At 40.0% G+C, this 15,367-nt stretch overlaps 1 protein-coding gene across 2 annotated transcripts in view; it reads left to right on the top strand.

Moving 5' to 3' along the window:
- Positions 1 to 15,367, top strand: part of PRPF18 (pre-mRNA processing factor 18) — a 45,509-nt gene that overhangs the window by 12,994 nt on the left and 17,148 nt on the right. For both annotated transcript variants that reach the window (XM_017874599.1, XM_017874591.1), the window contains 6 exons: positions 522 to 626; positions 5,902 to 6,015; positions 10,946 to 11,092; positions 12,829 to 12,897; positions 14,952 to 15,092; positions 15,219 to 15,290. In XM_017874599.1, coding sequence (XP_017730088.1) covers positions 522 to 626; positions 5,902 to 6,015; positions 10,946 to 11,092; positions 12,829 to 12,897; positions 14,952 to 15,092; positions 15,219 to 15,290 — 648 coding nt within the window. The remainder of the gene's footprint in view (positions 1 to 521; positions 627 to 5,901; positions 6,016 to 10,945; positions 11,093 to 12,828; positions 12,898 to 14,951; positions 15,093 to 15,218; positions 15,291 to 15,367) is intronic.

Genomic DNA, 15,367 nt, shown 5'->3' with positions numbered 1-15,367 from the left:
TTTGAGATGGAGTCCTGCTCATTGCCCAGGCTGGAGTGCAGTGGCGCGATCTCGGCTCACTGCAAGCTCGGCCTCCTGGGTGCACGCCATTCTCCCGCCTCAGCCTCCCGAGTAGCTGGGACTACAGGCGCCCGCCACTACGCCCGGCTAGTTTTTTTATATTTTTAGCAGAGATGGGGTTTCACCGTGTTAGGCAGGATGGTCTCCATCTCCTGACCTCGTGATCCACCCGCCTCGGCCTCCCAAAGTGCTGGGATTACAGGCGTGAGTTGTGTCACTCTTTTATAGCAAGGATGCTGATTCCTCTGTGCATGCTCTGGACTTGTGATGCCCCTGACGTGAATACGTTTGACTCGTTTACAAGCGTGCACATTTATTATGAGCTCTTTGCTCAGAGGAATATTAGAAAATCTTCAGTGTTGAAAACATATTTAATTTCCATGAATAGCTAAGGTAATAGAATGATAAATATCAACTATATTTTTAAAGCTGAATTTCATTTCTTTTGGCTATTAATATAGATACAGCCAAAAGAGGAGGACCAGAAACCATTAACTTCATCGAATCCAGTGTTAGAACTTGAACTGGCAGAGGAAAAATTACCTATGACGCTTTCTAGGCAAGAGGTAAGTTTATTTGTGATTGTTTGATGAGAATAAGATCTCCATGGTGTTTACATTTATCTCCAGCTTTTCCGATAAGTTAAATGTCATTCTTTCCTGTGTAAAATGACTTACCTAAAAATGCTGTGCAGTCAGTTTTCTTCATGAAGTTCTAAATTACTCACTGCTTCTTTTCTTATTATTTTTTTTAGAACTTATCCTTCTAAACTTTAAAAAATAAATATGAATATATTCAAAAATAAGTGTAATTAAATGTACTTATGCTAAATATTTGTACTTAAATTATTTTAATTATTATGGTATTTTGTAACATACTTCCCTTTCCCTTATTTAATAATACATCTTTCCAGATTAAAATATGGAGATCGACATAATTTTGAATGAGTGTATAATTTCCCATTGCTTGTTTGCTCCATAATGTTTGTTTGTTTATTTATTTTTGAGGCAGACTCTCACTGTGTCACCCAGGCTGGAGTGCAGTGGTGCAATCTTGGTTCACTGCAATCTCTGCCTCCCGGGTTCAAGCGATTCTCCTGCCTCAGCCTCCTGAGTAACTGGGATTACAGGCATGCGCCACCACACCAACCTAATTTTTTGTGTGTGTTTTTAGTAGAGATGGGGTTTCATCATGTTGGCCAGGCTGGTCTCAAGCTCCTGACCTCAAGTGATCCACCTGCCTCGGTCTCCCAAAGTGTTGGGATTACAGGTGTGAGCCCCCGCGCCTGGCCACACCATAATATTTAAAAAATCATTTATTGATGATCATTTAGAATGCTTATTATAAATAATACTAAGATGAACATGCTTATGTAGACATCATTGCATACATTATAATGTGTGATTATTTCCTTTGGAAACATTTCTAGAAGCATGATTTTTAAGTCAAAGACTATGTGTGTATATATATATATATTTTAAGACTATGTATATTTTTAAGACTTGATACATATTACCAGATAGCTCTGTAGGTTTCAGCCATGTTGTGCCACTTACTCCTAGCTGTGGTGTTTATAGTGTTTGTCTATACCTTGATCAGCATCAACTATTATTTTACTTTAAAAAATGCAATTTAAAGATATTCATGTGATATAAACAAATCAAATGAATACAGAAGGCTATAAAACAAAAATTTCTTCCCTTTTCCTATCTTCCATTTTCCCCACTCCCCCTCTGCCCCCATCAGTCCTCCTACGCAGTTCTTCACTTGTACAAGCATCAGTGTGTATGTGTATACCTTTTTTTCCTTTCACACAAATGAGATTACATGCATTTGTACCTTAGTCTTTTCACTTAAAAATACATTTTGAAGGCCATTTTATGTTGGGGTGTGTGTGTGTATGAACATTTTTCACAGTAAACGTGGTTTTGGCAGGTTACCTGGTCTGTTTCTGGATTTCCTTATGTCTGAATGAGGGTAACAATTGGGTCTACCTCAGGAGACTTTCATGATAAAATAAGATAATACATGAAGAGAACAGTACTTAAACGTGAGTTACTCAACAAATTTAGGTGTTGTTTTTAGTAGTAGTTCTGCAATTTGTTACAATTAGCTCTTTACTGATAAATTACTTCCAGTTGTTTGCCTTTACATACAGTGCTGAGGTGAACTTCCTTATACATATGTCTTGATATTTGTATAAGTTTATCAATAGGATAATTTCCTAGGAAAAGAATTTCTGGTCAGAGAGTGTGTCTATGTAATTTTCGATGGTGTGTGGAATTATCCTACAAAGAAGCTGTGCCAATTTACTTTCCAACTGTAAGTATATCAGACTTCCTAGCATTTCTGTCAACTGTTTATTTTGAAATGTTTCAGCCTTTGCCAATCTGAAAACAGTATTATTACTTTAAATGTTTGCCAAACTGATGGGTGAAATAGGTACCTTGTGTTAACGTGAAACTTTCTGTTAGTGATTAGAATTGAGCATGTTGTCACGTTTTCAGTGTTCGTTAATGTCCCTGTTTGTGGAATTGCTGTTTTTATATTGTGAAATTTGTCTTTATTGCTTTGGAGATCAACATGTTTATATATTAAGGGTGTTAACCTGTGTTCATAAGTGTGTATGTATCACATGTACATAGTATATATATGTATTTATCAGTGTATCATTTGTTTTTTGCCATGCGGAAGTTTTACATTTCTATGCTGTGACATCAGCCTTTTTCATTATGGTTTTTTTTTTTGTTTTTGTTTTGGGCATCATGCTTAGAAAGGTTTCCTCTATTCCTAAGAGTTAAAAAAAGATATGTTAGTGTTTTTTTCCACTACCTTTATGAACTCATTCTTTATATATAAAAAATATAATTTTCTTTATATTTTAATTTTGTATCTCAAGTGAGCATGTATTAACTTCTTAGAAAAATACTTGAAATTTCATGTCACTTACATTTTTTAGAATTCTGTTACTTTTTGATTTTTTGAGACAAAGTTTCGCTGTGTCTCCCAGGCTGGAGTGCACTGGCATGATCTAGGCTCATTGCAACCTCCACCTCCTGGGTTCAAGAGATTCTCAAGCCTAAGCCCCCCGAGTAGCTGGGACTACCGGTATGCGCCACCAGGCATGGCTAATTTTTGTATTTTTAGTAGAGACAAGGTTTTGCCATGTTGGCCGGACTGGTCTTGAACTCCTGACTCAGGTGATCTGCTCACCTCGACCTCCCAAAGTGCTGGGATTACTGGCGAGGGCCACCGCACCTGGTGTAGAATTTACTTTATCTTTAAACATTGAAAAGCTTGAGTTAAAAGACGAAGTAGTTTTAAGAAGTTGTTCTTTTTGTGAGATCCATCATTATTAAACCATTGTTACTGATTAATAGTGGTACATCAGTTAAGTACTAGACATGATTGGGGGAAGAAGTTCCTGCCTTTGCTCAGGGAGCATGTATTGAAATAGCAAAAGAGGACTCAGAGGCTTAGGTTCTTTCAGTGATGTCCCTTTAGTCTCTGTGCCATTTTGGGGGGGAGGTGGTGGTGGTGCTGGTATATTTCAGCTGCTTTATTTAAACAATTAGAATAATAGAATTCTTGCACCAAAAGAAACTTTGAAGTCAGGTAGTTTATTACCTTGCCTTTAGACAGAACCACTGTTATATAATTCCAGATAGATGAGAGTTAACTATTTAAACTGATAACCAGAAAAATATTATGCACTCCTCACAACGTGGCCTAAGTTATAGCACCCAATCTTAAGCAGTGTTTCGTTCACATTCCCTTTCTTTTTTCTGTTTAGGTTCTTTTTGTCTTTGACTGACTTAGGGTCATCTTTCATCTGTTCTACCTCTGTAGTTGTGGATAGGGCTGAATGTAAGTCATAGAAATATAGTGTCTAGATCAAAGTATTCTGTACTTCTCACAGGTTGACATGTTTGCAGTATTATTTTTTAGTTCTACATTACCACATGCTTATGACAGACATTGCACAAAAGGAAACTTTCAGGGGAATGATGACTGACTCTAGAAACCATCATGTGAAGATGAGGTGAAGGAATTTAGAATGCTGAGGCTGGAGAGAAGAATAACTAGAGATATCTTTAGAAATCCAATGAAAGTAGCTCTGATTTTGGAAAATCGGAATATTCTCTGTAGTTTCATAAAGTGGAACTGGGATAAATGGGTAGAAGTTTGAGGGAAAGTAGGTATCAGTTTTGAGAAGCAAAACATATCTGTCCAAACAGTGGGATGGGATGTTTCATGAAGAAATGTGATTCCTGTCGTTTGTCAGACAGGGACCTGACAAGGGTGTTTGTGAGGTCATTTCTGCATTAATTGGAGATAGTGCTAGATGACCTGTTAAATTTGTTTTAATATCAAACTTCTGTTAATCCAGTGAGAGCCCTCCCAGTGGATTTTGGGTGTGATGCTGTTTATGCTCCCAGGTAAAGCTCTTGGTGTTTCTTATTACTGCTTTTTAAAAAAAATTTGGACTAATATTTATTACATTTTCTATTTCTTTCTTCCTTTTTAAAATGACATATAGCATGTATATAAAGTATATGAAACGTATTAGGGCAATATACGTTACACATGTATGAATAATTATGAATAATTACAAAATAAATATTCATATAACCATCACCCAAGTTTGGAAATAGGTTTTCAGCATCTTAAAAGCTCTGCATATGCAGATTGTAACTCCCTCTTTTCTGAGGGAGAAGTTTTTGGTTTGATGGTGGTATTACAATGTGGACTCTCTATTATGGTAGTTATCACCTGCCTTCAGATTTGATTTTCCTTCCTCTATAAATGCTTCCATTCCCTCCTATCTTAGTGTTTTTCCTGTGTGTCCTGCTGCACAGATTGGTCCTATCGAAGCACTGAGCTAAACGACTTAAACTTTATGGTTACTTAAGGTGTGATGATAATACAGTGTATCTGTTCATGGAAAATTAAAGAAGAAACAGCTTACTTTTTGCATCTACATTTCAAAACAAGTGTTTGATCACCAAGAATATGCTGGCATAGGGATTACTATTGTCTTTCCATTGTTTTTAAAAGAAGACTAAGAACAGTTATAATGATGTAAATTGAGGGCTACAAACATGCCCCTTTTCTTACAAAAAAGAATTTTGTTTTACTCTCGCAGTGGAAGAGGTGGTTTATATTAGGGGCAGGTGGTTTATATGAGGGGCTTTCTTTAGACTTGAATTGTAGAGTCAGAGGTCAGACCGCTTTTTAGGAGCTATTTGGTAATAAAATTAATAACAGTGACTTTTGAGTCAAAATAGATTTTTAACTAAAGTACTTGATTTTCTGTTTGATTTGGAAACATCTTTGTTTAGCTTAATTGAAATGATTTAAAATATTTGAAGGAATTTATACTTTACACAGAAGCATGTATTTGGATGATTAGCTTTGTTGAACACCAGGCTTGGCTTTTAAGGTGTAATATACAAATTGTTTTTGAGATGTTTAGTTTTTTCCTCTCTCAGAAGTTAAATAGCTGGATACAGTAGCACACGCCTGTAATCCCAGCACTTTGGGAGCCCGAGGCAGGTGGATCACAAGGGCAGGAGATTGAGACCATCCTGGCCAACATGTTGAAACCCTGTTTCTACTAAAAATACAAAAATAAGCTGGGTGTGGTGGCGTGCGCCTGTAGTCCCAGCTACTCGGGAGGCTGAGGCAGGAGAATTGCTTGAACCAGAGAGGCGGAGGTTGCAGTGAGCCAAGATTACGCCACTGCACTCCAGTCTGGGCGGTAAAGTGAGACTGTCTCAAAAATAAATAAATAAATAAATAAAGTTAAATAATTTACTGGGTATCTGTTTCACTTTGTAGGTAATCAGAAGATTGAGAGAAAGAGGAGAACCAATCAGACTATTTGGAGAAACTGATTATGATGCTTTTCAGCGTTTAAGGAAAATAGAGATCCTCACACCAGAAGTTAACAAGGTAAGAGGACAGAACAAAGCTAGAAAGATATGACTGTACTGCATTCAGTAGAATAGGGTTTGACTAATTGCATTACTGTAGGCAACAATGGAAAAATAAAGTGGCCAGATTATTGCTGCTGAATGGAAGTTTTCATTAATTTTTTTGCAAAGCACATTTCTTAAGTATAACATTTAATGCATTTTGACAAATCCATACAAGCATATAACCACTGCCCTTATAAAGAAATAGAACATTCTTGTCACCAAAGAAATTTCCCCGAGAGCATCAGGAACAATAGCGAATGGATGCTGGGCTTAATACCTGGGTGATGGGACGATCTGTGCAGTAAACCACCATGACACACATTTCTCTATGTAACAAACCTGTTCATCTTGCACCTGTACCCCTGAACTTAAAAGTTGAGAAAAAAGAAAGGAAATTTCCCCAGTACCCCTTCTCAGCCAATCCCCATATTTCTCCTCGCCCCCTCCTAGGCAGCCACCATTTGAATTTTGTCATCATGGATTAATTTTGCTTGTTCTCATATTTCATACAGATAGACTCATAGATTGTGTGTCTGGCTCCTTATGCTCAGCATAACAGTTTTTAGGTTCATCCATGTTACTGCAGATACCACTAGTTTCCTTTTCATTTTCCAGTGATACTCAGTTGTATGAATATATCAAACTTTGTTTCCAGCTTTGGGCTATTAGAAATAAAACTGCTGACTGGGTGTGGTGGCACACGTCTATAATCCCAGCACGGTGGGAGGCCGGGGTGGGTGGATCACAAGGTCAAGAGATCGAGACCATCCTGGCCAACATGGTGAAACCCCGCCTCTACTAAAAATACAAAAATTATCTGGGTGTGGTGGCGTGTACCTGTAGTCCCAGCTACTCAGGAGGCTGAGGCAAGAGAATCACGTGAACCCACGAGGCGGCGGTTGCAGTGAGCTGAGATCGCGCCATTGCACTCCAGCCTGGCGACAGAGTGAGACGCCATCTCAAAAAAAAAAAAAAAAAAAAGGAATAAAACTGCGAGACCATTCTTATGCAAATCTTTTTTTGGAACTCTGTTATTTTTCTTGAGTAAATATGTTACGTCTCTTGGGGAGATACCTAGAAGTAGAATTGCTGGATAGTAAGAGTAGATGTATGCTTAACTTCATAAGAATTGCCAGTCATTTCCAAACCCCAGCATGTGGTATTGTTAGTCTTTTTAATTTTAACCGTTCTCTTGTGTGTCTGGTAGTAGCTCATTGTGACTTTAATCACATTGCCTGATGACTAAAGATGAGGAGCATCTTTTCATAGACTTGTCTTCATTTGTGTAGTGTCTATTGAAGTCTCCCCTTATTTATTTATTTTTGAGGCAGGGTCTCACTCTGTCACCTACGCTGGAATGCAGTGGCATAATCATGGCTTATGGCAGCCGCAACCTCCTGGGCTTAAGCAGTCTTCCCACCTCAGCCTCCCAAGTAGCTGGGATTACAAGCGCCTTTTGTTCATTTTAAAAATAAACTTGTCTTTTTGTTAATGGATTATAGGAATTCTTTATATATTCTGGATAGAAGTTCTTTGTCAGATATACAAATATTTTTCGTGACTATTTTTTTTGTAGTTTCTGGCTTACCTGTTCTCTTAATTGAATCTTTTGCTGAACAGGAGGGTGTGTGTGTGTGTGTGTGTGTGTGTGTGTGTGTGTGTGTGTACACACACATGCTTTTTGAGTCAGGGTCTCACTCTCACCCAGGCTGGAGTTCAGCAGGGTCATGGCTCATTGCAGCCTCTAGCTCCTGGGCTTAAGCAGTCTCCCACCTCAGCCTTCCAAGTACCTGAGACCACAGGTGTGCGCCACCATGCCCAGCTGATTTTTTAACTTTTGTAGAGATGGGGCCTCCTCATGTTGCCCAGGCTGATCTTGAACTCCTGGACTCAAGGGATCCTCCTGCCTTGGCCTCCCAAAGTGCCCGGCCCAGAAGTTTTATATTTTGATGAAGTCCAGTTTATTGATTTTTTCCTTTTATGGTCATTGCTTTTTGTGTCCTGCTTAAGAAATCTTTGCCTATCCCAAGGTTTCAAATAGATATTCTTTATTTTCTTCTAGAAGCTTAATATTATAGTTTTAGCTTTTGCATTTAAGGTTCTGATCTTGTTTCATGGCTTAGCATGGTTTATTCCATGGGCTCTTGAAAAGAGTATATATTGTTTTGCTTTCATGATGCAGTTCTACAAATGCCAATGATGATAGTGTTGTTCAGGTCTTCTGTGGCCTTGCTAACTTTTTATCTACTTGCTTTCTGAATTATTGAGAAACAGGTGTGGTTATCTATGACTGTGTAACAGACTACTCCAAAACTTACTAGTGTTTATTGTAAAGGATTTATTATTACAGAATCTGTTTTTGGTGACTAACAAGCTACCCTGAAACCTGGTAGCTTAAGATAATTTGTTATTGTCTTAATTACCAGTTCTGTGGTTTGATTGGGCTGGATTGGGCAGTATCTTGCTTGGGGTCTTTCTTGTGATTGCAGTGAGATGAAGGCTGTGGCTGAAGTCATCTGAGGCCTCCCCTGGACTGGTCTTCTAAGCTGATATCTTGCCCCTTTCCTGGCATCTCAGTTGGAATGGCGGGAATAGCTGGGGCTGGCCAGGCCCGCTCCCCGACCTGCTCCCTGTCTGCTAGCCTGGGCTGTCTCACTGCTTTCTTCGTTGCCAAACCACTTTCCTGCTTCACTTCCCAGCATTGCCATTCCAGCCCCACAACACTAGCAGTTGCCTTCAGTCCTCTGTGTCTATAATGATCATTTTTCCTTTGCTTGCTGTGTTTCTGTCTTGTATGCTTTGTGTGAAATCTTGTTTTTATACTTTCACATGCAATTCAATGACCACATCTTTTCTCGGAATCTATTTTTGATCCCAGTCAGAATTAATTGCTTCCTTTTCCATGCGCCTATGAGTAAACCTTTGTTAGTGTACTTACTGTTTTTTACTATTATTAGAGTTATGTGCATATTTATCTCTTCCTGGTGGGCAAAGGCTGTTTTACCTTTGCATGCCAAGTCTCGTGCCGTGCATCTAGAGGTTCTGAGGAGAAAGCACAGGAGCACAAGGTCTGGATTCCATTCCTGGATGATAATCATCAATTATGTGACCATTGGCAGGTCTTTTAATCTGCTTGAGCCTTAGAATCCTCATTGGTAAAACAGAGGCAGTGATACTTGGCTCACCAGGATGCACTGAGAATTCAACAAGGTGACCTCTGGGAACGCCTGGCATCATACTTTATACACAGCAGGTGATCAGTCAGTGTTTGAGAAATTATAAGTGTTTTGAGTTGTATGTTTCTCTTCTGTGTTTATGAAGGGACAGTAGACAATGATCGGATGCTTTCCGTGTAAGAACGTTAGGAGTTAACATTGGTTGAATGTGCGCTGTGCTCTAGTAACTGTTCAAAGCACATCATCCATTTCTTAGTTTACTTATTTGAGTTGATGTTTGCGAGGTTCTGGAACAACCTCATCACATAGTAACTGTTCCTTGAAATAAAAAATAGCATCCTCGTTACAGCACTACATAGTAGATGGTGCCGTTACTCCTATTCTGTAGGTGAGGCTACTGAGGCATGCAGGGGTTAAGCAAGCTGTTGAAGAGCTGTTTAATAGTATGTGCCAAGGATTTGAATGCAGATAACCTTCACTCTCAACCATTACCCTATAGCTGCCTCATGGTCATGTTTCCTTGGCTCTTAAATCTTGCAGCTGATTCTCATTCATTTTTAGGAAGATGAGGCTTCCATTTTTCATTAAATGGTCGTGAACCATACGTGCATAAAATGAATTTGCTGGTTTGCTAGAAACATAGCTGAGAACCTGGAATATAGATGAGGCACCGATTTTATTACACCGACATTTCTGAATGTTTTGGGAGTTCACAGTAGTTGAGGTTAGACATTGTAAATGAGCTGGGCAAATGGGTTGGGGACTCTAATGGAGACCTACCACTTTCACTAAGCCTCATTAGAAAATTACAGCATTTATGAAGATTCTTATTTGGATTCGTCACTCACGTGTATTTTTTTTCTGACCAGCAGACTGGCCATTGTTCATGCATTGTTTTTTTTTTTCTTTTTTTTTTTTTCTTGAGACGGAGTCTCGCTCTGTCGCCCAGGCTGGAGTGCAGTGGCCGGATCTCAGCTCACTGCAAGCTCCGCCTCCCGGGTTCTCGCCATTCTCCTGCCTCAGCCTCCAGAGTAGCTGGGACTACAGGCGCCCGCCACCTCGCCCGGCTAGATTTTGTATTTTTTTTTAGTAGAGACGGGGTTTCACCGTGTTAGCCAGGATGGTCTCGATCTCCTGACCTCATGATCCACCCATCTCGGCCTCCCAAAGTGGTGGGATTACAGGCTTGAGCCACCGCGCCCGGCCTGTTCATGCATTGTTTTAATTTAAATATGTCCATAAGAATTAACTTTAAGTGGGCCGGGCGCAGTGGCTCAAGCCTGTAATCCCAGCACTTTGGGAGGCCAAGACGGGCGGACCACGAGGTCAGGAGATCGAGACCAGCCTGACCAACACGGTGAAACCCCATCCCTACTAAAACTACAAAAAACTAGCCGCGCGAGGTGGCGGCGCCTGTAGTCCCAGCTACTCGGGAGGCTGAGGCAGGAGAATGGCGTGAACCCGGGAGGCGGAGCTTGCAGTGAGCTGAGATCCGGCCACTGCACTCCAGCCCGGGCGACAGAGCGAGACTCCGTCTCAAAAAAAAAAAAAAAAGAATTTAAGTGAACAATAATGATAATTGTGTGATAAATTGATGTCATTTGAGTTCCTGCTTTTGCTGAGCTCTTCTTGTGGGGGGAGAAATAATTGCTGTTGTTAATGAAAAATCAAAGGTGAAACAACAGTGAAATTTCGTAACAGGTGTTCTTCCTTTTTTACTTTTCTTAGGGGTTGAGGAATGATTTGAAAGCAGCCTTGGACAAGATTGATCAGCAGTACCTCAATGAAATCGTCGGTGGTCAGGAGCCTGGAGAGGAAGACACACAGAATGATCTGAAAGTTCATGAGGAAAACACCACAATTGAAGAGTTAGAGGTAATCTCTATACCAAGCCCAGCACATCGCTGGCACCCTTCTTTCCTCTGGAGCAGATGCTGAGTCAGGCAGATTGTTGAGTGCATAGCACACTGTCATCTTTGGTCTTTGTTTATTTACTCCCCGCTTTTATTTATTTACTCCCCCTTTTCTCATCCTCCACTCACATTCCCCTACTTCCTGCCTTCAAAAGGAACCCATTCTAATATGTTAGATGCACATCCTTCTGTTTGTTGGTGCTCTTGTGACCTGCAGTGTTTTGTGAGCATGTATTTTTGATTTACAGAAATGATGTTATGCTGTGACATTCTTTATTCTGTTTTTTACTTGTCTTTTTTTCATTTAGCGCTATGTTTTTAAGAGCCATCCTTGATGCTGTATGTACATTGAATCCTTTGCTTTTAATTGCTACATAGGATTCCATGTGTTATGCCATTCACTGCATTTGACTTTTTGTTCTCCAGTAATGATGGACAGCTAGATTGTTCCCAGCTCCCTCCTACCACAGACAGCTTTCTGATGAACAGTCTTGTGCATAACCATCATGGCCTAACAAAATGGGATTGTGGGATTTATATATGTATATTTAACTTGTCTAAGTACTGCCAAGTGGCTCTCTGGAATGGCTGTCCTAGTCTACATGCAGCAGTGTGAGGGCCTCGTGTCTTTCCAGCCCTGCCAACACTTGGCAATATCTTGCTGTCTAATTTTTGCCACAGTGCTGCTTGTGGAGTGTTAATGTATAATCTTAATTAAAAAGCAATTTTGGGCCGGGCGCGGTGGCTCAAGCCTGTAATCCCAGCACTTTGGGAGGCCGAGACGGGCGGATCACGAGGTCAGGAGATCGAGTCCATCCTGGCTAACACAGTGAAACCCCGTCTCTACTAAAAAATACAAGAAACTAGCAGGGCGAGGTGGCGGGCGCCTGTAGTCCCAGCTACGTGGGAGGCTGAGGCAGGAGAATGGCGTGAACCCAGGAGGCGGAGCTTGCAGTGAGCTGAGATCCGGTCACTGCACCCCCAGCCTGGGCGGAAAAGCAAGACCCCGTCTAAAAAAAAAAAAAAAAAAAAAAGCAATTTTGTATCATGTAAATATCTAGCGTGTAAAATAAATACGGGTTAAAGTTCTTAATGCTTAAGGAAACATAAACTGTTATTTTTATGTTTCCTTTAATTCCTGGCTCTTGCACGTGTAGCTGTCCCTCTGAATGAGATCATAGTTGAGGAAGATGTCATTTTAATCTCCTCCTTCCTCCAATACCTGTCTATGTTCCCTAAATTTTACTAAAATAATTGGTATGGGCAACCAGTTGTGTGCTTTTTTCCCCCCATTGGTGTATTTATTTATTTATTTTTAAAAAACAGCTTTATTGAGATATTGACATACCATACAATTGACCAATGTAACATATACAAATCAGTGGTTTTTAGTGTATTCACATGATGGTGCAACCGTCATCACAATCTAATTTTAGAATATTTTGTTCCCCACCCAAAAGAAATCTCACATTCATTACCACCTCATGACTTTTCATAAAAGATAACATGCTCTCCAAGTTTAAGTGGCAAATCCATGTTTTTTGTTTTTGATTTCTTATCTAGAAATTCCATCAGGTTTTTAAGTAAAAATTGAACCGCATGTGTGACCAAGAGCCATGTTTAGACTGGTGTTGGTAATATATACGTGCAGTTGTTGCTCTGTATTAATGAACAGAAGCATTGTTTGTTTTTCTTCAGGCACTGGGAGAGTCCTTAGGGAAAGGCGATGATCATAAAGACATGGACATCATCACCAAATTCCTCAAGGTGCGTGTCTTAGGCCAGGGGAGGAGGATGCCTTGGATCCTTATGAACTATTCTTATATTTTTGGATTACCAAGGGTTAGAGGCTGGAACGGGAAAACCTCAATACACATTTCTCGCACATACATGATGTTTATGATATCGCTATGTACTAGATACAGCAGTTAGAGAAAATGCATATTTACTTGTGGCGTTTTTTTTTTTTTTTTTTTATTAAAAACAGAGTCTCGCTCTTGTCTCCCAAGCTGGAGTGCAATGGCGTAATCTCAGCTCACTGCAACCTCCACCTCCCAGGTTCAAGTGATTCTCCTGCCTCAGTCGCCTGAGTAGCTGGCATTACAGGCGCGCACCACCACGCTCGGCTAATTTTTGTATTTCTAGTAGAGACGGGGTTTCACCATGTTGGCCAGGCTGGTCTTGAACTCCTGACCTCAGGAGATCCACCTACCTCAGCATCCCAAAGTGCTGGGATTACGGGTGTGAGCCACTGTGCCTGGCCTACTTTTCTTGTGGCATGTTTTTTAAAGCTGGCTCATTAATGTAAATACATAGAAAAGAATCACAACAGCAGAATTAATAAGAAGTTGGTAGAGTTTCTTATTTTTTTCTTGAGACAGAATCTTGCTCTGTTGCCCAGGCTGGAATGCAGTGGCACAATCTCGGCTTGCTGCAACCACTGCTTCCCGGATTCAAGCAATTCTCCTGCCTCAGCCTCCCGAATAGCATGCCACCACACCTGACTAATTTTTGTACGTATATATATATAAATTTTTCAGTAGAGACAGGGTTTCCCCCTGTTGGCCAGACTGGTCTTGAACTCCTGACCACAAATGATCTCCCTGCCTTGGCCTCCCAAAGTCCTGGGATTACAGGTGTGAACCACAGTGTCCAGCTGAATTTCTTATTTTTTTTTAGATAACCCAAGGAAGAAGAGGGTTCTAGCTTTTTTTGTTTTTGTTTTTGTTTTGGTGAAAGGGTCTTTCTCTGGTGCCCAGGCTGGAGTGCAGTGGTGTCATCATAACTCGCTGTAACCTTGAAATCCTGGGCTCATCAGCCTCCCGAGTAGAGGGCATGTACCACCATGCCCAGCTAATTGTTTAGTTTTCTTTGTAACCTTTCAGAGAGTGTTCATTTGTTCATTTCTACAGATAACTGCCTGTTTTTGCTATGACTTGCTGATTCCAACTTTCTTCTCAAAATTTCTCTCTTTAGTGGTCTAGGTAGAGTGTGAACAAATCCCAGATATTTTAATGTTTATTCACAAACTGTGTTCAGACCAAGAGATTTGCATGCAAGGAATGCTTTTTCTTGTATGTACAGTTTAGATACAACATATTAGTCATCAAGATTCTGAATATATCGAGGATACGGCATGGAACTAGATAGGGCGTAGGAACTAGTATGAACTAGAATTTCCTCTTTGAATGATGGCCTCTTCTTTTATAGGATATGCATAGATGATGCGCCTAGAGGAAAACATCCTCGTCAGGCTTCTCTGTTTGCTACTTCCAGAACGGGTGCCCTTTATACAGTTAAACCTGAGGGGCGTGAGGTAGTTCTCTAGGGGTGGGGGTGGGTATGCTGGGTCTTGGCTTCTTTATTTCTGTTTCTCTTTCTCCTTCATCTCCTTTAGTCAGGTGCTTGAGTGGTTTTTAAACTTAATCGTGGTCTGTACAGCATATGTAGAAAGTCCAGTTTTTTTGTAACTTGTAACTTGTTGAATTTTATGTATGTAATACAAATACAAATACAAGTTTATTTCCTGTCAAATAGTTAACTATGAAACTTGATAGTTCTTTTTTGAGGGAAGCATATTATCTTGAGCTGGGAATAGATGTAGACTAGGGAAATTAGTGACTTGCCAAAGGTACTACTTCAAAGCATTATCATGACGAATAAGCAGAACTAGCTTATTAATTCTATATTATTTGGTGGTGTTTTAATGAAGGCATTTACTTTAAGGATGATTGTATTCTGTCTTTGTGTGCTAGAGAGCATTTAAATTTACTGAACCACTGGGTGGCATTGTAGTCTAAATTTACCCGTCCTTTCAACAGTTTCTTCTTGGCGTTTGGGCTAAAGAATTGAATGGCAGAGAAGATTATGTGAAGCGCAGTGTGCAGGGTAAACTGAACAGTGCGACCCAGAAACAGACCGAGTCCTACCTCAGACCACTTTTCAGAAAGCTACGGAAAAGGGTGAGGTTTCTTGGAAAATACTTTAACTGACTTAAAAAATACAGTGTAAATTTAGAATAAATGCAGTCTGTTTTTTCACTATACATAGTAGCTTCCAAAATTTCTTCTTCTTATTTTTTGTTTCAGAATCTTCCTGCTGATATTAAAGAATCAATAACGGATATTATTAAATTCATGTTGCAGAGAGAATATGTGAAGGTACATTCCCATGCTGTTCTTTGAAATTGTTAAGAGTATATCTAGGTTATGTACATAATATTCATTTGAGACAGGAG

The sequence above is a fragment of the Rhinopithecus bieti genome, unplaced genomic scaffold (assembly GCF_001698545.2).
Source record: "Rhinopithecus bieti isolate Rb0 unplaced genomic scaffold, ASM169854v2 scaffold_1012, whole genome shotgun sequence".
Classification (NCBI taxonomy): domain Eukaryota; kingdom Metazoa; phylum Chordata; class Mammalia; order Primates; family Cercopithecidae; genus Rhinopithecus; species Rhinopithecus bieti.
Note: the sequence above shows the minus strand (reverse complement) of the source record. Positions and strands in the feature narration are given on the sequence as shown.